This window comes from Rhamphochromis longiceps, linkage group LG3 (assembly GCF_057381845.1).
Source record: "Rhamphochromis longiceps isolate RC_006_pf linkage group LG3, R_longiceps_female_GT1.1, whole genome shotgun sequence".
NCBI classification, from domain to species: Eukaryota; Metazoa; Chordata; class Actinopteri; order Cichliformes; family Cichlidae; genus Rhamphochromis; species Rhamphochromis longiceps.
This window is the reverse complement of record NC_140559.1, coordinates 15,357,564-15,382,051: the sequence shown is the minus strand read 5'-3', so window position 1 is coordinate 15,382,051 and position 24,488 is coordinate 15,357,564. Positions and strand designations below refer to the sequence as shown.

Genomic DNA, 24,488 nt, shown 5'->3' with positions numbered 1-24,488 from the left:
CGTTCTCATACATGTGGACTTTCCTGTTGTTTGCATCCTTCCACTCCACTTTAGCATCTTTAGGCAGGCAAACTGTGGTTTTGCAGATCAGCTGGACAGACTCCACCCCTGAATCCACCTCCACCTTATAAACTGAGAGGACAACAAAGCACAACATGAGCTGTAGTGAAGGTTACTAATGTTCTCCTCATGACCTGTTACAGAGGACTTATTTCTGTGCTTGTCCTGTTAGACCTCAGTGTAGACCACAACATTTTACTACAAACACTAGAACACACCAGAGTTATTAAAGGAAACTTACTGCAGTGGTTTGAATCACATCTGATAGATTCCAGTTTGTTTATGTAAATGAGGAGTTTTCTTCAAAAAGTAAAACTGAGGAGTTTCCTTCACAAACAAAAATTATTCATAGATGTGTATGATTGCTCTCCAAATGATACACATTCGATTTTCATGATTAATACCTGTCATATCATTTACAGGCACGTTTTAAAGACACAAGGCCTGGATCAACTCTAATTTACTGCTTCTAAATTCATCACATTGATCCAGGACCTGTACATAACTAGAACTAACACACACATATTAGTGTTTTTCAAATGAAGTCAGTGACCACTGTGTGATCGCTGCAGTCAGACAATTGAAGCTCCCAAAATCAAAGCCTCAAATAATTTTTAAGAGATTTTAAGAATTTCTGTGAGCAAAATTTCTTTTATGATTTCTGGGACGACAACTGGAACAGAATCCACCTCATTACTGATGTAGAGCTGGCATGGAATATTTACAGAATGCTTAGTTTTGTCCTTGGAGTTCTGCAGAAATCATTAAACCTTCTAAAATTAAAAAAGGCCAAATCAGAGTTTTAGCTTTGAAAAATCATTAAACATCTTAATGATCCTAAAAAGTTCTGGAAAATAATAAAATCTTATTAAGGGGATATAGCCACCAAAATACCAGATTTTGTTTTAAAAGGCTGAAGTACTTTACTGAAAAATTTGATATTTTAAGTGCTTTATACATTTTGTTTCTTCGGGGTCTTTATTTGAATCTTTACATCAGATTTCAAACAGCTTATGGCACAGGAGGCTCTCTGTAACAACTCAAACTCTGTGCTTCAAGCCTTCAGCTTTTCTCCTCTGAATGTCCTGGAGGTCCACAGAACTTTAAATCTGTTGGATCCAAATAAATGTGCAGGACCAGATCTTTATTTTATTAAACTGGCTGCAGATTATATAACAGAACCACTAACTTATATTTTTAGTTTTAGTCTTTTGAACACTGAGATCCCTGAAATATGGAAATCTACCAATGTTCTCTCTTTGATGAAAAGAGATGATGTTAATAACTACAGGCCCACATAAATACTGTGTTTAAGTTTACAAAAAGCTTATTAGTGAACAACTCAAAGAATTTGGGCAAATATTTAATTCTTTCCCAACATCAGTCAGTAAACAACACAGCACAATAACTGCTGCTCTTAAAGTGGATCAATGACATCATTAATGCAATGGACTGAAAAAATACTGAGCTCCTCTTTGTCTTGGCTTGTAAGAGGCTTTTGATACAGTTGTCCTGCTATTTTAGTAAACAGACTAAACAATATTGCTGTGTGTTATATGCTGTGAGTTGGTTATCAAATTATCTGTCAGCTAGAACAGAGTGTGTCCAAAGGAGTTCCCCAGGGCTCCATATTTGGACCACTGCTCTTCTGTGTACATAGATAAAAATGCTGCATTACATTTTTATTCAGATGAAGTACACTTGAATTTGTGCAGTCTGCCTTTGATGATGTTCAGTCCCATTTGACTCAAATTAAGTTGGTGTTAAATTCAGATCAATTCAAGTTCAAGTTATTCTCAAGTGGCAAAGAGTTGTTATGCAAACTTCCTAAGAACAAACCAGTCAAGGGATTGAGGTAAGGAATGCGCAAATGTCATGGGGAAGAAAAATCATATCGCTGGTTGTAACAGTAGTACAATCTGACCGGATTATTTTTGTTGTTTAAACATCATTTGTTGCGGGTCATTTCTCATGTCCTTATGTTGAATTGAATGCACGTTTATGTGAGATTTCTTCATTGGGAAGAGAGGGATAAAACATGGGAGCATAGTTAGCTAACGCTGTTGTTGCTTTTCCATTTAGGTCTTACGCCGACTGTCCACGAGAGTAAACGAAAGCATTCTAACTTGTTGCCTTTTTGTTGTGAATGCAGACCAGAGAAGACTACACAGAGGTCACATTGGTGCCGTAACTCGTTCGTGATGCTGCTGGATCGGGCTGGTGTCTTCTCGTGGCAGCAGCATCGTGGAGCATCGGCCTCCTTATTGTTTAGACTGTTGGGTAACAGAATCAAACTTTGGGGACTTTTGGATATACTTTCATTTGGACTTTGTATATTGCCATATTGGATTAAGCCAATTTTAGCTCTTTTAATATCCTGCTAGATATGGATCTCAGTGACTCAGATGACACCCCAAATGTGACTCACCTTGATGTGGGTAGGGGTAGAGGGTTCACAGCTGTTCCTTTTTCACTGGGTGACTGTCGGGTGGGGCATAGAGCAGCAGATTGCCCTTGTGGGCTTGTGGCTGAGTCGCCGTCGGTACAGTGCACTAAGGCATTGGCCTCAGACCCCCCAATAACTGATGTGAGTCAAAAAATGTGATAAATGGTCAGCTCGTGAAGTTCAGGAGGTACTGGATAAGTATCACCTGGGGAAAAGGGTTCCAGTCTTCTCCACAGACAGGTGACTGTGTCTATGTGAATAAGGCAGAGGTTAGCGCAAATGCTACTCTTTGCTTGGCTGACCACGAGCAGAGACCAGCTGTGAGTCAGGATAGCACTGCTATTGAGAGGTTGATCAGCATGCTAGAGAAGGTGCTGCAAGGCCCAGGCTATGCTCGAGCTAATGTCAGGTGACAGAGTACCCGACTGCCAAAAATACCGTGTTTGGATGACACACCATGTTCCATCTGCAGAGATAGATCCCACTCCACCCTCACGCACTGTGGGGAAAACAGATTGTGCTTCCTGTGTCATGTACCTGATCATTCGAGACGCAACTGCCCAGAGGGCAAGTGTCCTCCTTTCAATGGTCATCAGGGAAACTGAACGATCTGCGTGGAGGGGAGGACAGCGCAGATCCAGCAAGTAAGCCTCCCACTTTGGACATGACTACACAGATTATGAGACTTTGTATTCCACTTACAGTGGCATCATACCGCCAAATAAAACACTGATTGCACAGGGCTTGCATTGGCTCCCAAATACTGATAGCTTATTCTACTCTGCAGTGACTACTAGTAGTGGACAAGTTTTTAAAGCATTAGTGGATAGTGGATCTATGGCGTGCACCATAAGTGAGACAGTTGATGAGAAACTTTCACAATCTATACCTGATATTGAGAGACGTTCAGCCGAAGACATTGTCATTGTTGGTTGTGGGGGTCACCTTGTTATACCTTCTGCTACATATGATCTTACAGTATCAATATATGGCTTCGAGAAGCTTCGCACTACTCTAGATGAGATGGAGGAGTCAGGGATAATCCGTAAGTCCCAGAGTGAATTCTCATCCCCCCTTGTCTTGGTTGTTAAGCCAAATGGTGACCTGCGCATATGCAATGACTTCAGATGATGAAATGCAAGAACAGTTAAAGATTCACATCCATTGCCTCATCAGTCAGACGCCCTTGCAGCACTTGGTGGGAAATGTCTTTTCCTCTTCAATGGATCTCACATCAGGGTTTTACATCAGGGTTTTTTTTGTCGTCCACGAGGACGACAAAAAATACACGGCATTCTCCCCATTTTGCCTTCATGAGTATAACATGGTGCCTCAAGGCCTGACAAATAGTCCTGCTACTTTTATGCGAATGTCCATTTTTGGTGATGAGAACTGCGCAAGCTTGTTGTGTTATCTGGATAACCTTATGGTTATATATGCTTATATATGCCACATCTGAACAGGTGGCATTTGAACGTCTGCAGATGGTTTTCTCGCGCCTTTCTGCCAACAACCTGAAGTGCTCACCTAAGAAATGCCACTTTCGTCAGCGGTCTGGGAAGTTCCTGGGACACATCATATGTGGTGAGGGTGCGAAAACAGACCCAAGTAAAATGCAGGCTATAGACAATGTGCAGAAAGCAGACCTAATGGAGTCTGACGGGGTGACACTGTGTGCGAGGAAAATCAGGTCCTTCCTAGGAATGGTTCTCTACTACCATCATTTTGTTGAGTGGTGCTCTGCAAAAACTAAGCCACTGTTTGATCCTGTGGCTGAACCGGCTGCGATACGCATAAGAGGTAGAGGCCATAAGCCTAAATTTAAAAGGGGCCACGTAGAGCTGGGTGATAGAACGATAACGAGATGTATTGCGACATAACTTTTTCTCAATAGAAAAGTTAAACTATTGCGATAGGCTTCATCTCTCTTGTCCTCTTAAAAAAAAAGAACAGCCAATCCAAATTAAGTAGCGCAGAGCCGAACCAATCACAACTGCAGTGTCATGTCACGTGACTTGTTACGTACAGCACAAGTGCCAAGCCGCACATGTGTATTTGTTTGGGAAGCAGCCAGCCGCCGTGCCGGCCGGGTAATGGAGGAAATGAGTGCGCCGACTAGAGAAAAATCAACCGAGAGCGTGACCGAAGGTTACCGAAGAAAAAACAGATGATGGTGTCATGATCCTGGGTGTTTTGACCCAGCGTTTTGAGTTTTAGTTTATGGTTTATGTTTAAGCCCTTCAGGTTTTCTAAGTTCATTTTTATCATGCCTAGGTTGTTATAGTTCTTTGTCATTAGATTCCCCTTGTGTCTAACACCCCTGTTAAGTCTCCCTTGCCCTTCATGTGTTTCATGTCTGTGTCTTACTGTAGAGAAGTAGATTCTGGTGTAGGATTTTACATGATGTCCACAAACGCACCACTGACATCCACACCTTCCCAGCCAATAATTAGCAGGCTTATAAGAAACAGCTGCGCTTCACTACCAGAAGGAGGCATGTGGCAGTCTTGTCCATCCAAGGTGGCTGCGAGCATTAGGCAGTTAAGCGCTGCAGATCTCTCAAGGAAAGCTACTCGGTTTAGTATTGCCCTTTAGAGAGTGGTAAGTGGGACTCTTTGTTCATCATAACGTGGCATATAGTAGGGTGGACTTTGACAATTGTTTCCTTCCTTTGTTGCAGGTTTGCACTATACTGCTGCTGTCTTGTCATATGCTGTTTTGTTTGTTGCATGATGCTTTTATAATGAACAGTACTTTGGGGTGTATTTGTTTTGTGTAGATCTTTTATTAATGTGTGTAACGTTTTATGCTTTGTTTTATTGCTTTAGTGGAGGTGTGGCTGCTTGCTGAGGGGCTAGACACGTGAGGTGGAATCCCCTTCCTGATGCATGTGAGTGTACACACCGGGCATAGGTTGATTGCACCATTTAGAGTTTAGTGTAAGTGACAGTGAGGTCTGTAGTGAAGTTACACGGGTGAGTAATTGGTGGCACCCTTGGGCACTCCTCCCTGTAGGTTGCCTCCTCAAGTGGCCGGTCTCCACTATTTTGTTTGGTTATTCTTTTATCATGCTGTGATTGTTTTAGGGTAGCATCGTGGTAGGGAGTCTGGTCATTTTAACACTAGATTTACTAAACCTGCGCAAATTTGCGTAACTTCCCTAAACCCAACACCCCCTAGAATTACTGGGTTTTTTATTTTCTGGTGCAAGTCCCGAGGTGTTAAGCACCACTGCTGAGATTTTCACAGGTCGTCAGCTCGTTTCGCCTCCTGCTTTTGTTGTGCAAACCACCCATTATCCTTGAGGCCTGGCACATTTGCATTTGCTCACTCAGAGTTGCTCAGATCCAAGTCAGGCCAAACCTCTGTTTTACAACTTTCAGAAATGCCTGCCGTACCTATACAAAATATCCCACACATTGACTGACCTGCAAATATAAAAGACGCACATTCACACCTTCCTTGACTCTCAGCACAGATCTTCCATTGTTCCATTGTCATTGTGTATGTGAGGAAGTGGCATTGTTTGACTACAGCACAGTGCTGTGCATAAAAGCAGACCAACCCAGGCGGGAGAATCATTTCTTGTTCGCATTTCTGAGAACGCACATCAGGATGGCCTCCGTATCACTGCCACGCAGGAAGAACCTCTCTGCGCAACAGGCTTTGGCCTTGCTTCAGGAAATGGATGAAGCAGATTCTGATGGAGGAGAGGTTTCATTTGTACCTCTTCAGAAGATTCTGAAAAGGAGACGGAACAAGAACCCAACATTACTCCACGGAAGAGGCCCCGTGGTTCTGGGAAGCCCAGCCAGAGCCACACGGCAAAAGACGGCACTGTGTGGGTAGAGGAGGACATTGGAATGCCCAGTGCAGTAGCAAATCGTTCGTGCTTCACTTCACTGTCCATTCACACAGTATATTGCAACCAAGCCAGACAAATTTGGGATCAAGTTCTGGATGGCCACGGATTTGGACACCAAATATGTCTGCAGTGCATCTCCTTACTTGGTAAAGGACCCCAGTCGTCAGAAGGGAGAGAGGCTGGCAGAGAACGTGGTCATGAAACTGATGGAGCCGTTTTTTGGATGATGGGAGAAATGTCACAACAGACAATTTCTTTACTTCACTGTTACTGTTGCACAGACTGCTGCAGCGCAAAACAACGTTACTGGGCACGGTGAATAAAGTCCAGCGTGAACTTCCTCAACTTGCAAAAGATACTGCAAAGCGAGAGGTATTCTCCACTTCAGTGATTAGAAGTGGCGGAGTCTCCTTGACAATTTATGCACCTAAAAAAACCAAGACTGTGTGTGTTCTAAGTTCCATGCACCATGATGTGGTGATTGGTGACGGCAGAAAGAGGAAATCCAACAAACTATAACCACATGAAGGTATGTGGATGTGTGTTATATAGGCCTATAGGGGGGAAAAAAAAAAAAAAAAACATACTCATGACTCTCTCTCTCTGCTTTTACAGTGTGGTGTAGACGTGTTGGACCAAATGGCGCAGATGTATTCCGTAAGAGCAGCAACACGCAGGTGGCCAGTAGCGGTTTTCTACAATATGCTGGACCTGGCGGCGGTGAATGCCTAGATTTTGTACAAGGCATGTACAGGGTGGACAGGCAAAAGAAGATTGTTTCTGAGTCTTCTAGCTCAGCAACTTCGTTGCCGATTCATGCAGCTCAAGGAAATATTAGCACAGAGGCAGGCTGCTGAAGCTGCTGCAGCTGCTGTGCCAGGGACTGTAAAGACAACGCAGTGCCAGGTGCAAGAGAGCTGCAACCGGAATCGTAGCAGGTTTACCTGTGCAACATGTCAGAAATTCACCTGTGCCAAATGCAGGGATGATGGACACTGGGTCTGCAAACGCTGTAAAGTCTGAAAGACTTTGAAATAAAACAGACTTGTGTACCCATATATTGTGAATGTGTATCTTTTGTATGTAGGTTGTAACACAGAGGTTTGGCCTGCCTTGGATCTGAGTAAACAAATGCCAATGTTGCACAAACACACACACAGCAAATCTGCATTTATTTGTGCCACAAGTGGAAAATCTGCATTGTCATCGCAAAAAAGTGGACAGTGCAAGACAAAAGCAGCTAAATAAAAACTGTACAAAGAGCACGGTATAGAAAGTGCACTATACAAACAATCTGGAAACATAAAAATGGACACATGTATTCAAAAATATTGGTGTGTATATATATATAATACACACACACACACACACCTCTATATCTACGTGTGTGTGTGTAACTAGACTTTATGCATATTATGTAAGGTGTGGCTATATAAATGTATGTACAACTCTGTATATATGTTTATGGACAGGCATGCAATGTAGTGACAAGGATTGACAAGAACTAATATTGCATATGAGAAATATTGCCCTGCCCACACCTTACATAGGCTATTTTGAATTAGATGTGCATCTGTGTGGTAAAGAGATTACCCGGCGAGGTGTGCTGGTTGTAAGGGATCCCCCACAGGTAACAATGTCAGCACCTGGGGTTTTAGGAATGAATGTTATTAGGGAATGTTATCGCGAGTTGTTCGCACAACATGGTTCTTCCCTTTTTAATTGCCCCCCAGTGGCTCAGACCCCTATTTTAATACAACAAGCTCTCCAGCAGTGCCATCAGATCCAGGCTAAGGCCCCCCCCCCCCAGAACGCTCAAGTCGGGTAAAGGTCAAGGGAGGTAGAGTTTGCCGCGTCCCCGGCGGTACCATAAAAATTGTGGCAGCTACATGTTCACAACATCTGGCAGCAGAGGCTCTGTTTGAGCCGCTCGGTTGTGGTTTACCTGCCGGCTTGTTGGCATCCCCTGGTCTTCTTTGTGTTAACAGAGGCACAGTTTATATCCCAATTGTTAACATTGATGTGCAGGATGTAGTACTGTCTCCTCATACTATGATCGGCACCCTGAGCTATGCTCATCTGGTTAGCTCCCCCCAGGGTCTCCAAGAGGAGGGTATGGCAGCTACCGTAGCCTCACAGACTGCAGTTAGTCCAGTGCAAGATAAAATTGCTGCTATTGACTTATCCACTCTTACTGCACAGGAGCAAGGTCATGTGAGGTCATTACTATACAAGTATAGTGGCGTCTTTTCCGATCACGACGGGGATATAGGCTGTACTAACTTGATTTCTCATGATATTCCCCTAGTGGAAGACACCCCGGTGCGGCAGAGGTACAGGCGTATTCCCCCCTCAGAATATGAGGCCGTAAAAGCTCACATTCGACAACTTCTTGAGGCCCAGGTAATTAGGGAAAGCAGTAGCCCCTTTGCTTCACCCATTGTGTTGGTAAGAAAAAAAGATGGAAGCCTTCGCTTGTGTGTGGACTACTGGGCTTTAAACAGTAAGACCCGCAAGGATGCTTTCCCCCTGCCACGTATTGACGAGTCACTCGACGCTTTATGCGGTGCCCGCTGGTTTTCCACTTTGGACCTTGCCGCAGGTTATAACCAAGTCCCTGTTACAGAAAAAGACAAAATGAAGACTGCATTCTGCACTCCTTTTGGGTTGTTTGAGTGGAATAGGATGCCCTTTGGGTTGTGTAATGCCCCAAGTACATTTCAGAGATTAATGGAGAGGATCTTTGGAGACCAACACTGTCAGTCATTGTTGCTTTATTTAGATGATGTTATTGTGTTTTCTTCTACAGTAGAGGAACATGTGAGTCGCTTGGATGTTGTCCTGGGACGGTTGCAGCAAGAGGGTCTCAAGGCTAACTTGGAAAAGTGTTCCTTTTTCCAATCTGAGGTGAGCTACTTGGGTCATGTTGTGTCGAGGGATGGTGTGTCTACCGACCCTAATCAGAATCAGAATCAGAATCATGTTTATTGGCCAAGTATATGTGCAGACACCTTCAGGGAATTTGGTTCCGGTAGATCGTGGCTCTCAAGCACGGCAATGTAAATCACACACACACACACACACACACACACACACACACACACACACACACACACACACACACACACACACACACACACACACGTCTATATAAACACATTACACATACATACACAAAGCTGTGTAAATCAACTATAAATAACTAATCTAAACTTATATACATAAAATACAGAAATGAATGAGGTGGAATGAATACCACAAAATGTACATAAGGTGCAGCTGCAGTCTGGCAGTGGGAGCAGTGTGACAGGTCAACTGTTAAGAAGGGAGATGGCGAGGGGAAAGAAACTGTTCCTGTGTTGGGTGGTCCTGGTCTGCGGGTTTCTGTACCGTCTGCCAGAGGGCAGCAGATCAAAAAGTCTGTGTCCAGGGTGTGAGGGGTCTGTGATGATTTTCCCTGCCCGTTTCCTGGTTCTTGAGAGGTACAGATCCTGGATGGAGGGCAGGGGGGTGCTGATGATCCTTTCTGCTGCCCGTACAGTCCGCTGCAGTCTGCTCCTGTCCTGTTTAGTGGCTGCTCCATACCAGACTGTGATGGAGGAGCACAGGACAGACTCAATGACCGCAGTGCAGAACTGGATCAGCAGCTCCTGTGGAAGACTGTACTTCCCCAGTTGTCTCAGGAAGTACATCCTCTGCTGGGTCTTTTTGAGGATGGAGTTGATGTTGGTCTCCCACTTCAGGTCCTGGGAGATGGTTGTACCCAGGAACTTGAAGGTCTTCACAGTTGACACAGGGCTGTCTGATATGGTGAGGGGGAGCAGAGTTGAGGGATGTCTCCTGAAGTCCACTGTCATCTCTACAGTTTTAAGAGTGTTGAGCTCCAGATTGTGCTGACTGCACCAGAGTACCAGCCACTCAACTTCCTGCTGGTATGCAGACTCATCACCATCTTGAATGAGGCCAATGACAGTGGTGTCATCTGCAAACTTTAGGAGTTTAACAGCCGAGTTCTTGGAGGTGCAGTCGTTAGTGTAGTGGGAGAACAGTAGTGGTGAGAGGACACATCCTTGAGGGGCACCAATACTGAGGGACCGAGTTTCAGAGGTGCTCTCCCCCAGCCTCACTTGTTGCTTTCTGTCTGTCAGGAAGCTGGTGATCCACTGACAGGTAGCTGGTGACACACTGAGCTGGGAGAGTTTGGAGGAAAGAAGTTCAGGCACAATGGTGTTAAAAGCCGAACTAAAGTCCACAAACAGGACCCTGGCATAAGTTCCCAGGCGGTCAAGGTGTTGCAGGATGTAATGCAGCCCCATGTTCACTGCATCATCCACCGACCTGTTTGCCCGGTAGGCAAACTGCAGAGGGTCCAGCTGGTGGCCTGTAATGTCTTTCAGATAGGCTAACACCAGTGGTTCGAAGGATTTCATGACCACAGACGTCAAGGCGACAGGTCTGTAGTCATTCAGTCCTGTGATGGTGGGTTTCTTGGGAACAGGGATGATGGTGGAGCGTTTGAAGCAGGAGGGAACTTCACACAGCTCCAGGGATCTGTTGAAGGTGCGAGTAAAGATGGGAGCCAGCTGTTCAGCACAGGTTTTGAGGCAGGAGGGTGAGACGCCGTCTGGTCCGGGGGCTTTCCTGGGCTTCTGTTTCTGGAATAGTCGGCTCACATCCTGAGTGTGTATTCTGAGTTTCAGGGAGGAGGAAAGGGGGGTGAGAGGTGTGGCGGAGGTCGTTGAGTCTGGATTGGAGAGGGTGGTGGTGGTCGTTGAGTCAATAATAAAATTGAAGCAGTGTCTAAGTGGCCCCGGCCTAACCATGTCTCTGAGTTGTGTTCCTTCTTAGGCTTTGCAAGCTACTATCGTCGTTTTGTTGAGGGATTCGCAAAATTGGCCGCCCCCCTACATCGCCTAGTTGCTGAGCTGACTGGTACCAAGTCCAGGAAACCTGCCATACAGGTTTTATCTGCAGCATGGACAGATGAATGTGAGAAGAGCTTTGAAGGGCTTAAACAGAGGTTGGTGTCTGCTCCAGTTTTGGCTTATGCTAATTTTTCTCTGCCGTTTATCTTAGAGGTGGATGCTAGCTATCAGGGCCTAGATGCAGTGCTCTCCCAAGAACAGGCAGGGAAGATCCGACCTATAGCATATGCCAGCCATGGCCTTCGTCCTACAGAGCGTAATATGGAAAGCTATAGCTCTATGAATTTGGAGTTTCTGGCCTTGAAGTGGGCCATGACTGAAAAGTTCAGAGATTATCTGTTGGGGCAGAAGTATATACAGATAATAATCCCCTCAGTCATTTGTCCACAGCCAAGCTGGGCGCTACAGAACAGCGCTGGGCTGCACAGCTTGCTGCCTTTGATTTCACCATCAAGCATCGACCTGGTCGAAGTAATAAGAATGCAGATGCTCTCTCACGGCAAAATCCCGCTGAAGTTACTTCAGTTAATGAACTAGGCATAGTCTCTGGTACCCCTCTGCCTGCCCCTTTGCAACAGGTTTTTGGTGTGAAACCACTAACTGAGGCTGTTCAAGCCACTATCTCAGTCTTTCCAGGACATGCGCCGTCTGACCTTTGTGTTTTGCAGGAGGCTGACCCTATTATTCAGGAGTTTCTGAAGTTTTGGATACGGAGAAGGGGGCCTGATGCAACTGAACGTGGCCAAACCTCGAGGGAAGTCCTCGAATTGGTCAGGCAATGGCGTAGGTTAGTGGAGCAGGGTGGTGTGTTATATCGCAAGGTCTCTCATCCTAGGGGAGAAGAGATGCTGCAGGTGCTATTGCCCAAGTCACTGCAGGGTCAGGTTTTGCATCAGTTGCCCCAGGAGCACGGACACCAGGGTGTAAAGAGAACCATAGACCTGGTTTCTCAGCGGTGTTACTTGCCGGGGATGTACCATGACATCCAACAGTGGTGCCAGGAGTGTGAGTGATGCCAACTAGCTAAAGATGTTCAAATCTATCCTAATGCTTACATGGGCCATTTGCTTGCATCCCGACCAAATCAGATCCTTGCAGTTGACTTTACTGTATTGGAGCCGTCACGTAATGGGGTTGAAAATGTTCTTGTTATGACAGATGTGTTCTCAAATATATACCCAGGCCATCCCAACCCATGATCAACGGGCATCGACAGTGGCAGAAGTGTTGGTGAAGGAGTGGTTCTGCAGATTTGGCGTGCCAGGGCGTATCCATTCCGATCAAGGTAGAAACTTTGAGAGTAATCTGGTTGAGCAGCTTTGCCAAATGTATGGTATTGAGAAGAGTCGCACTACCCCTTACCATCCAGCCGGTAATGGTCAATGTGAGCGGTTTAATCGCACTTTACACAATTTGCTGTGCACCCTCCCTACCTCTCGGAAAAGGGACTGGGCTTGTTATTTGCCACAAGTGATCTTTGCATATAACACCACAGTACATCAGTCTACAGGCGAGTCACCATTTGCTCTGATGTTTGGCCAAGATCCCCAGTTACCCGTTGACTTTTTGTTGGGTAGGATTCAGGAGCCTGTAGCTGGTAGCACCCATGACTGGGTTGTAGAGCACCAGACTCGACTACGTCATACATTTGAACATGCTAATAAACGCTTGGGGGCTGCAGCTAATTGGCGCAAGATACGTCACGACCAGCATGTGAGGGATGCTCCCCTGCATGAAGGTCAGTTGGTTTACCTTAAGGAGGTTGGGTTTAGAGGCCGTCATAAAATTCAGGATGTTTGGAGTTCGGTGGTGTATAAAGTGCATAAGGCCCCTGACCAAAAAGGGTCCGTGTACACTATTGCTCCGGTAGATAACCTGAGTCACGTGAAACATGTCCACCGTTCACTACTAAAGAATAAGGTGGAAGGTGTGACTACCTGCCCTCCCAGTGCTCTGATCCAAACATTAGAAACTGCCCTTGTAGAAGAACCGATGCAAGGTGGCGAGTGGTTTTTATTAGTCTCTGAACTTACTCCAGCCCCAAACAGTTGCCAACCAAGACCAGAGAATCCTAGCCCTCATAGACCAGACGAGCTAGAACCCTCAACGTCCCCCATGGTGTCGGCTTGCACTGATCAGCTGCCAGTTATGGCTGGTGTTCATAACAATATAGCCCCTCTACGTAGGACTACCCGTGGTAATGCTGGGACGCACTCGAATCTGCATCATTTGGCCCAGGTAGCAGGAAGTAGAGCAATAAGGGCTGGGCACTCCCAAGCACCTGTGCCTAATACAGTTACCCTGTTTAGACCTTGGCAGTGAGTGTCAATCGTCGGGACGATGATTCAAATCTCGGGGGTAGATTGAAGTGAAGTAGATTCTGGGGTAGGATTTTATATGATGTCCACAAACGCACCACTGATATCCACACCTTCCCAGCTGATAATTAGCAGGTTTTAAAGAAACAGCTGTGCTTCACTACCAGAAGGAGGCATTTGGCAGTCTTGTCCATCCAAGGTGGCTGAGAGCATTAGGCAGTTAAGCGCTGCAGATCTCTCAAGGAAAGCTACTCGGTTTAGTATTGCCCTTTAGAGAGTGGTAAGTGGGACTCTTTGTTCATCATAACGTGGCATATAGTAGGGTGGACTTTGACAACTGTTTCCCTCCTTTGTTGCAGGTTTGCACTATACTGCTGTCTTGTCATATGCTGTTTTGTTTGTTACATGATGCTTTTATAACGAACAGTACTTTGGGGTGTATTTGTTTTATGTAGATCTTTTATTAATGTGTGTAACGTTTTATGCTTTGTTTTATTGCTTTAGTGGAGGTGTGGCCGCTTGCTGAGGGGCTAGACACGTGAGGTGGAATCCCCTTCCTGATGCATGCGAGTGTACACACCGGGCATAGGTTGATTGCACCATTTAGAGTTTAGTGTAAGTGACAGTGAGGTCTGCAGTGAAGTTACACGGGTGAATAATTGGTGGCACCCTTGGGCACTCCTCCCTGTAGGTTGCCTCCTCAAGTGGCCGGTCTCCACTATTTTGTGTGGTTATTCTTTTATCATGCTGTGATTGTTTTAGGGTAGCATCGTGGTAGGGAGTCTGGTCATTTTAATCATCGTTTGTTAATAAAGTGTTTTAATTAACTATTTTGCCGTCTCAACCCTGCTACCCTAGGTGCCTTCCTGATTTTATAGTTATGTTTTTAGTAGTTCCTCTTAATAAATTTTGATTTGTAAACTTCCTTTGTCTCACCTCTGCCATTAATAACGAGTCTGTGGGCTTTGGTAGCCAGTGCAATACGTACATTGGCTAGAGAAATCTTTCCTGGGGTGTAACGGCCTCCCCCAGGTGGCGTTGTCAATATCTTAGTTACCGTCCCCAGTTATTCCTCTATCGCGACACCACATTACGTTGTCAAGTTCAGGTTGTCATATCTGCGTCTTATGTTTCCTGTTTTATTTTTTAAGAGATCTTGTGTTCCTGTGTTCATTGTGTTTAGTTTTACTCTTCCACTGTGAGGTCGTTATGTTCATGTGTGTCAGCTGTTCCCCATGTGTTCCCACATCTCTAATTAGCCTCCTGTGTGTATTTAGTCTGTGCCTTTTCATTCAGTCCTTGTCGGATTGTCTGTGTTGTTCCCATGCCATGTCCTGCGTTCAGGTTTTCACATACACTCAACAAAAATATAAACGCAACACCTTTGTTACTGCTCCCATTCCCCATGGGATGGACGTAGAGACCTAAAATTCATTCCAGATACACAATATAACCATCCCTCCCAAACAGTGGTCACAAATCAGTCCAAATGTGTGGTAGTGGGCACATCTGCCATATTGAGATAATCCATCCCACCTCACAGGTGTGCCACATCAGGATGCTGATCTGACATCATGAGTAGTGCACAGGTGTACCTCAGACTGCCCACAACAAAAGGCCATGCAGATGGACCAAGCGAGTGATAGGGAGTCTGCCGTTGGTCAAACTGGTTGTTCTCTTGGTGCGGCATTGAGCGTCCCAACCTCTGAGGCAGAATCGACTGTGGCTCCACATGCTGTGTGTGACATGTTGGTTTCCCAACATAATTTGTATAATTTTACCACTATATGATCACACTGCAAGTGTAAATGTAATCCTCAGAGTATTGGAGGATTCCTGTGAGGCTGACTGGTCACGACAATAAACGAAAGCATTCTAACTTGTTGCCTTTTTGTTGTGAATGCAGACCAGAGAAGACACTACACAGAGGTCACACTTGTCATTTAGACAGCTGTTAGCACATGATTCTCCTTATGGGGACCTGATACGTTTAATATGCTGATGAGAATACAGCCCAGAATAAGCGTATACTATAGCTTTTATTTTGGAAAGAGACATTTCTCTGTAATAAACTCTCTTTACCAAAGATGAGTGATTCCTCAATCAGATAGTTTTTTTTATTATTACTTTGTTGTTTCAGCAACATTAAATTTAAAAACTGTACTTTTGAGTTAAAATACATATTTATAATTTTAATAAATGACAAATTAAAAAGTCATGAACATTTTTTTTGTATCGAAAAAATATCGAACCGTGACTCCAAAGTATCGAACTGAACCGTGAATTTTGTGTATCGTTGCACCCCTAATATATATGTGCAATATATATGTGTCCTTAGTGTCGGAACAGAATTGGGGGAAAAAGCTTTTGAATAAGTTGCCTCTGGAAAAATCTACAGAAGGAGTTTAAAGTTAAAGAAGTGAGACAATGGCTCAATTTGATCAGTGTGAATTTTGTCATTGTTGGTTTTATAATGACCTGTTATTTTATAAGATTCTTGATTCATTTTTGTGTTGTGTTTGTGTTGTTTTATAGGATTTGTGAATTCATGATTCATGTTTGTGTTCACTTGTCTGTGTGGAAAATTGTGTTTGCTTCTTTATTTGTCACACATTGTATTTGTTGTAACTTATACATGACTCTGCTGGTCACTCTTGTAAAACGGATTTTAATCTCAGTGAGGTATTTACGTGGGCAAATAAAGTACACATGCAGTGAAGCACACACACTGTTTAGTAAAGTCATGTTGTGGAGCTGTTTCACTGATCAATGACTGAGTCTGAAGGAGGTTTTCTGACTTCTGGAACAAACCTGGAAGTTTCTCTTCAGCTCTCTGTATCAGCTGTTTGTAACTATCAACTCTTTCAGCTTCTGGAACAAGTTTGTGTGAGCCGCAGTCAAGGAGCCACCAGAGGACACCTGCTAACCATCGGCATTATGGGTAGTGTAGTAGGAGACACTCACCTGACATGAAATACTGACGGAAATAATATATGAGACCTCCAAAAACCACAAGAAGAACCAGGAGAACCAGGAGCACAAGAACAGCTTTCGCCCAGGATGGAAACTGTTCTGTGGAAAAAAACACAAACAACATGTCCTTTGAACTCTGATCTCAATGTCCTGCACTGTATCATGGTTTTTATCTCCATGTCTGACCTTTGACCTGCAGCACTACTTTTTGTCTCAGGATGTCTTTGTCCCTGTAGATGATGCAGATGTATTCTCCACTGTCTCTCTCTGTGGGGTATTCCAGGGTCAGACTGAGGTCTCCAGTTCTCAGCAGGTCTTTGTTCATCTTTGTTCGACCACAGTAACGGTCGTCCTGCTTCTTAAGGTGGTCACTTCCATTTGAATATCCATGGACCATCATGATTTCTCTGTCAAATCTTGTCCACTCCACTGTGGTGTCCTCAGGCAGGTCAGGTGTTGTTTTGCATTGCAGGATGACAGACTCTGATCCTACAACGACCTCCTCCTCCAGTTCTTGGTCTGAGAGGACAGTAAACCAAATTATAAAAATTGCATCTGGAAAGTTTTCCCAGTGTTTTATTTGTTCCACATTTTGTTATTCCAACATGGATTAGATTGAGTTTCACCTCACATTTCTACACACACAATACCTGGGGATTCCCATGATGCATTGAGTTTTTCCTTTCCAGTCACCTTCCTCACTCACTATGTGTTAATAGACCTCTCTGCATTGAATCATATCTGTTATTAACCTCTGTCTCTCTTCCACAGCATGTCTTTATCCTGTTTTCCTTCTCTCACCCCAACCGGTCGCAGCAGATGGCCCCGCCCCTCCCTGAGCCTGGTTCTGCCAGAGGTTTCTTCTGTTAAAAGGGAGTTTTTCCTTCCCACTGTCGCCAAAGTGCTTGCTCATAGGGGGTCATATGATTTTTAGGTCTTTTTCTTTGTATGTACGATCTGCTGTACAATATAAAGCGCCTTGAGGCGACTGTTGTTGTGGTTTGGTGCTGTATGAATAAAATTGAATTGAATTTAACAATACCCCGCAATGACAGGCTACTGTTTAAATGATTGCAAATGTATTAAAAATAAAAAAAATGAGAATAACATGTAATCACAAACTTTGCTCAGTGCTTTGTTGAAGCAACTTTGGCAGCAATTACAGCCTTCAGTCTTTCTCAGTATGATGCTGCAAGCTTGGCACCTATTTTTAGGCATTTTCTTTATTCTTCTTTGCAGACCCTCTCAAGCACCATCAGGCTGGATGGGGAGTGTCAGTGCAAAGGCATTGTCTAATCTCTCCAGAGATGTGTAATTGGGTTCTTGTCTGGGCTCTGGCTGGACCACTCAAGAACAAAGACAACAAAGTGGTGCCGAAGCCCTCCTATGTTATCTTGTCTCTATGTTTAGGATCGTTTTCCTGTTGGAAGATAAACCTTCAGCCAGTCCAAGGTACAGAGCACTCTGGAGGAGGTTGTCATCAAGGAGTTCTCTACACATTGGTGCATTCAGGAAATCTTTTAGTTCTTCCACTGTAAAATGTCCCACAACATGATGCTGTTTTTTCCAGACATGACACTTGGCATTCAGGCCAAAGATTTTTATAGTGGTTTCATCAGACCAGAGAATTTTCTTTTTCATGATCTGAGATACTTCAGGGGCTTTTTGGCAAACTCGATTCAATGCATACTGTCTCAGAGGTCTGCAGACAATTCCTTGGACTTCAAAGCTTGATTTGTGTTCTGACATGTACTGTCAACTGTTGGACCTTATACAGACATGTGTGCCTTTCCAAATCATGTCCAATCAACTGCATCTATCACAAGTGGACTCCAATCAACAAACATCTGGCAGATTATCAGAGGGAACAAGGTTCAACTGAGATTAAATTTTAGTGTCCCAGAAAAGGCTGTGAGTACTTTTGTACATCTGTTAATTTTAGCTTAAATTTAAAAAAAAATTTAAGCCAATTTTTTTCCATATTCATTATGGGGGTATTGTGCAGGAAGAATTTGGAGGTGAAAAACTGATTCCATCCATTTTGGAATAAGACTGTTACATAACAAAATGTGGAAAAAAAGGAAGGGCTGAGAGTATTTTCTGTATGTTCTGTAACTAAAGAAGCAGATTCAGTCACATTGATTTTAATCATAGAATCGAACTGATCTGAGATCTGAGCATCTGTGTTACTGACCTCTGACTCTGCTGCCAGTAAAAATAAATATCAATAATAAAGTCATTAAAATCTCTATTCTGCATGAAAAATATCAGGAAAGCTTGTGAGCCAAAACTGTGCCAGGTCTTCACAGTACTACTGTTAGTTATCACACATAAGTAAGAGACCATGTGGGGTTATTGTCTGTCCCTATTAGGCAGGCAAGCTGCTGGTTTTCCTGCACATGTAAGAATTTCTGGATCAAATCATCCTGATTTAGAAGATACACCAAAAATTTTACCAATAAGATTCTATTTTCTTCTTCTTTGGTGTTCATGTTTTTATTTTTCCAGTGTGGTTGCATCTAGAAAACTTCCATCCATCCATCCATTTTCATCCGCTTTATCCGAGGCCGGGTCGCGGGGCAGCAGCCTAAGCAAAGAGGCCCAGACCTCCCTCTCCCCAGCCACCTCCTCCAGCTTATCCGGGGGAATACCAAGGCGTTCCCAGGCCAGCCGAGAGATATAATCTCTCCAGCGTGTCCTGGGTCTGCCCCGGGGCCTCCTCCCGGTGGGACATGCCTCGAACACCTCACCCAGGAGGCGCCCAGGGGGCATCCTTGTCAGATGCCCGAACCACCTCAGCTGACTCCTTTCGATGTGGAGCAGCAGCGGCTCTACTCTGAGCCCCTCCCGGATGGCCGAACTTCTCACCCTATCTCTAAGGGAGAGGCCAGCCACCCTTCGGAGGAAGCTCATTTCTGCCGCTTGTATCCGCGATCTCGTTCTTTCGGTCACTACCCACAGCTCGTGGCCATAGGTGAGGGTAGGGACGTAGATCGACCGGTAAATTGAGAGCTTCGCTTTTACACTCAGCTCCCTCTTCACCACGACGGACCGGTGCAGCGTCCGCATTACTGCAGCTGCAGCCCCAATCCGTCTGTCGATCTCCGGCTCCCTTCTCCCATCACTCGCGAACAAGACCCCGAGATACTTGAACTCCTCCACTTGGGGCAGGAACTCATCCCCGACCCGGAGTGGGCACTCCACCCTTTTCCGGCTGAGAACCATGGCCTCAGATTTGGAGGTGCTGATCCTCATTCCCGCTGCTTCACACTCGGTTGCGAACCGCTCCAGTGCGAGCTGGAGGCCCTCACCCGATGAAGCCAACAGAACCACATCATCCGCAAAAATCAGAGATGAGATTCTGAGGCCACCAAAGCGAAAGCCCTCCGCCCCTTGGCTGCGCCTAGAAATCCTGTCCATAAAAGTTATGAACAGAACCGGAGACAAAGGGCAGCCCTGGCGGAGCCCATCACCCACCGGGAACGAGTCCGACTTATTGCCGGCAATGCGAACCAAGCTCTTGCAACGGTTGTATAGGGATCGAATGGCCCGTAGCAATGGGCCAGACACCCCATACTCCCGCAGCACCTCCCACAGGACACCCCGAGGGACACGGTCGAATGCCTTCTCCAAGTCCACAAAACACATGTAGACTGGTTGGGCAAACTCCCATGCACCCTCAAGTATCCTCGAGAGGATAAAGAGCTGGTCCAGTGTTCCGCGACCAGGACGAAAACCGCATTGTTCCTCCTGTATCCAAGGTTCGACTAGCGGACGAACTCTCCTTTCCAGCACCCTGGCATAGACTTTCCCAGGGAGGCTGAGGAGTGTGATCCCCATGTAGTTGGAACACACCCTCCGGTCCCCCTTCTTAAAGATGGGGACCACCACCCCGGTCTGCCAGTCCACAGGTACTGCCCCTGATCTCCACGCAACATTGCAAAGGCGTGTCAACCAGGACAGCCCTACAACGTCCAGAGCCTTCAGGAACTCGGGGCGGACCTCATCAACACCAGGGGCTCTGCCACCAAGGAGTTGTTTAACTGCCTCAGTGACCTCGCCCCCGGAAATTGGCGGGTCATTCCCCTCATCCCCAGACTCTGCTTCCTCCTCGGAAGACGTGTCAGTGGGATTAAGGAGGTCCTCGAAGTATTCCTTCCACCGCCTGACAATTTTCTCAGTCGACGTCAACAGTGCTCCGCCAGCACTATACACAGTGCAGGTAGAGCACCGCTTTCCCCTCCTGAGACGCCTGACGGTTTGCCAGAATCTCTTCGAGGCAGTCCGAAAGTCTTTTTCCATGGCCTCTCCGAACTCCTCCCACACCCGAGTTTTTGCTTCAGCCACTGCCCGAGCCGCATTCCGCTTGGCCTGTCGATACCTGTCGGCTGCCTCCGGAGTCCCACAGGCTAACCAAGCCTGATAGGACTCCTTCTTCAGCCTGGTGGCTCCCTTCACCTCTGGTGTCCACCATTTGGTTCGGGGATTACCACCACGGCAGGCACCAACCACCCTGCGGCCGCAGCTCAATGCAGCAGCTTCGGCAATGGAGACGCTGAACACGGTCCATTCGGACTCGATGTCCCCAGTCTCCCTCGGAATGCTGTCGAAGCTCTGCCGGAGGTGTGCGTTGAAGATCTCGCGGACTGGGGCCTCTGTTAGACGTTCCCAGCACACCCTCACTACGCGTTTAGGTGCACCAGGTCTGTCCAGTGTCCTCCCCCGCCACCTGATCCAACTCACCACCAGGTGGTGATCAGTTGACAGCTCAGCCCCTCTCTTTACCCGAGTGTCCAGAACATATGGTCGCAGGTCTGGTGATACGATTACAAAATCGATCATCGACCTACGGCCTAGAGCATCCTGGTGCCACGTGCACTTATGGACACTCTTATGTTCGAACAGGGTGTTCGTTATGGCCAAACTGTGATTAGCACAGAAGTCCAATAACAAAGCACCGCTCGGGTTCAGATCAGGGAGGCCGTTCCTCCCAATCACGCCCCTCCAGGTCTCGCTGTCGTTACCCACGTGAGCATTGAAGTCTCCCAGCAGGACAACAGAGTCTCCAGGTGGAGCACCTTCCAGCACCCCCCCCCAGGGACTCTAAGAAGGCTGGGTACTCTGAACTGCCACTCGGCGCATAAGCACAGATGACAGTCAGGACCCGTTCCCCGACCCTAAGGCGCAGGGAACAAACCCTCTCGTCCACCGGGAAAAACCCCAACGAACCGGCAGCAAGCCGAGGGGATATTAGAATACCCACCCCAGCCCGCCGCCTCTCACCAGGGGCAACTCCAGACTGAGACAGAGTCCAGCTCCTCTCCAGGAGACTGGTTCCAGAGCCCAAGCCATGCGTAGAGGTGAGCCCGACTATATCTAGCCGGTACCTCTCAACCTCACGCACTAACTCAGGCTCCTTCCCCACCAGAGAGGTGACATTCCATGTCCCTATTGCCAGTCTTGGCAGCCGGGGGTCAGTCCGCCAGGGCCTCCGCTCCTGGCCGCCACCCGACACACAATGCACCCGACCCCTATGGCGCCTCCTGCGGGTGGTGGGCCTGCGGGAGGATGGGCCCATGTCTCCTCTTCAGGCTGTGCCCGGCCGGGCCCTATGGACTAAGGCCCGGCCACCAGACGCTCGCCCTCGGGCACCCTCCCCGGGCCTGGCTCCAGGGCGAGGCCCCGGTAACCCTATCCCGGGCAGGGTAAACTGTTCCCTCGATGTCTTTTTCATAGGGTCTTCTGAATCGCTCTTTGTCTGGTCCCTCACCCAGGACCAATTTGCCATGGGAGACCCTACCAGGGGGCAAAAGCCCCCAGACAACATAGCCCCTGGGATCCCTGGGACACACAAACCCCTCCACCACGATAAGGTAGCGATTCAAGGAGGAGATCTAGAAAACTTTACCACTATTTTATCAGATTTCAGTACTAGAAAAATCTTTTATGTTACTCTTTAGTTTGACCTCTGACCTTCATAATCACAGGTGTTGGGTTTTGTACCTTTGACATGCAGCTGTATTTCTGCCAGTTTCCGTTCCTCCCTTTCATTTCTTATGGAGCAGGTGTAGATGCTGCTATCAGTGGCTTCGGGGTTTCTCAGAGTGAGGCTGAAGTCTGAAGTGTCCAGAGCATCAGGCCTCATTGATGTGCGCCCTCTGTAACGCTGGTTTTGCCCTTTAAAATCATCCGTTTCCTCTCGTCGTAGGTGGACAGATTTGGGGTTGAGATCATTGCGAGTCCACAGCACTGTGGGGTTTTCAGGTATAAAACCTGAGTACTCGCAAGGCAACAGGACAGATATTTCCCCCTCATACACCTCCACCACTGGAGCCAGGGCATGCTGGGAAACTGGAAGGAGACACAAGCACACACAAAAAAAACACTTATTATGTGTATGCAGTAGATTTTGTCCTTGGGTTGATATAAAGTGGTTTCAGAAAGTTGCAGAATATGTAACATCACTCAAAGCCATGTTTTATAAAAAGTATTCAAACACGGATTCTTCCTGTCCAACAAGCACTGAAAGGACATCAAAGATGTTAAAGAAAATTGATGGATGACTGAACAAAACTGAGGTGAAAGGAGGAAACCATCTCTTATTTTCTTGTATCGGTGTTCTTTTCTTATTGAAAATGAACACAGATACAAGCAGATCTGAGCTCAGACGCCTTCCTGTAATGAGACAGCAGGGCTAACAACGACACCACAGTCCATCAATTTGTAACAAATAACCTCACCATGCATCAACATCAAATGAGGCAGAAACACAACCACACAGAAAACAAACAGTTTATTAGTAAACAGACATCCCAGTGTTACAACACATAAAAGTGTCACCACTGACAATGTTACACACAACCGGCAACATAACCAATTTTCATCTGTATCATTGGACAAGTTTTTTTCTTTTTTTTTTGCCACAGTCGTTAATCTTGTCAAACGTCACTACTCTCTGGCAGGTTTGTGGTTCTATCAGTAAGAAACAGAGACGTCTGGAACACACAGATAGTTCGTCTTAAACAGATATGAACTCAGCTGTAACCCTGTGAGCGCCCTGCATGAAGTCCCAGAGGGGGTTATAAGGAATAAAGTCAAGTAGAGTCAGTTTACATCCAGTGAAATCATGTTAGACTTTATGTTGTCTAAAAGCACAAACAGCTGCGTTGTTGTGTTTGCATTCAAAGAGTGCGCTTACCGAGTACGAGGAGCAGGAGTGGCAGCAACATCTTCATCTCCAGTTAAAGTCCTGATAACAACAACATGCAGCTGCTGCTGCACTAAAGGTTTGGTCCTCTTACGATAACCTGATCATTTCCTGTTGAGCCTTCAAAATATTTATTTATTTATTTTTTCTTTTTACAGCGAATGACAGAATTAAATTTAGAGGAGAAACAACATGGCTAGATTGCTGTTTGCTGCTCTATGGGATTAATATTCTGCTGTCATTTGAAACTTAAATTTAGAAATTAAACTTTAAGCTTTACAAAACTGACAGTAGGATTTTAAGGTTTGTCAAAACATTTTTATACATTTACATCGTTTTGCATTTGAGGTTTCCTTCGTCACACCAGCAGCGAGGATGTGCAGCTGTTTGACTCACTTGTTGTTACGGTCCTGGACCCGTGGCCCAGTGTTTAGATTTTGTATTATTGTTTTTAGGCTGTTTTCTTCTATTGTTCAAGGTTGCTAGTTTTTTGGTGTCTGTTTTGTATTTCCGAGCCTGTGGATTCCTTTGCTCCTTATGTCACTCTGGTCCCTGTACTGTGTTAGTATTTTCTCTGAGTTCAGTCTGTGGATTTCCTGTTTTACTTTGAAGGTCTTGTCTCATGTTAGTGTATTCTGCTTTACTTCCTTGTCTTGTCTAGCCTAATGACTTCCAGCTGTCTGTCCACCTGTTC

General features: G+C 45.8%; 1 protein-coding gene across 1 annotated transcript in view; it reads right to left on the bottom strand.

Annotated features, from left to right (window-relative positions):
* The window catches only part of LOC146673092 (uncharacterized), a 26,456-nt gene extending 2,609 nt beyond the window's left edge, over window positions 1-23,847 (bottom strand). Inside the window, exons 1-5 of the mRNA XM_085400926.1 lie at window positions 23,786-23,847; window positions 22,591-22,938; window positions 16,774-17,106; window positions 16,579-16,686; window positions 12-132 (exon numbers count right to left, since the gene is read on the bottom strand). Coding sequence (XP_085257052.1) covers window positions 12-132; window positions 16,579-16,686; window positions 16,774-17,106; window positions 22,591-22,938; window positions 23,786-23,822 — 947 coding nt within the window. The 5' untranslated portion in view covers window positions 23,823-23,847. The remainder of the gene's footprint in view (window positions 1-11; window positions 133-16,578; window positions 16,687-16,773; window positions 17,107-22,590; window positions 22,939-23,785) is intronic.
* Window positions 23,848-24,488: the final 641 nt, after the last annotated feature.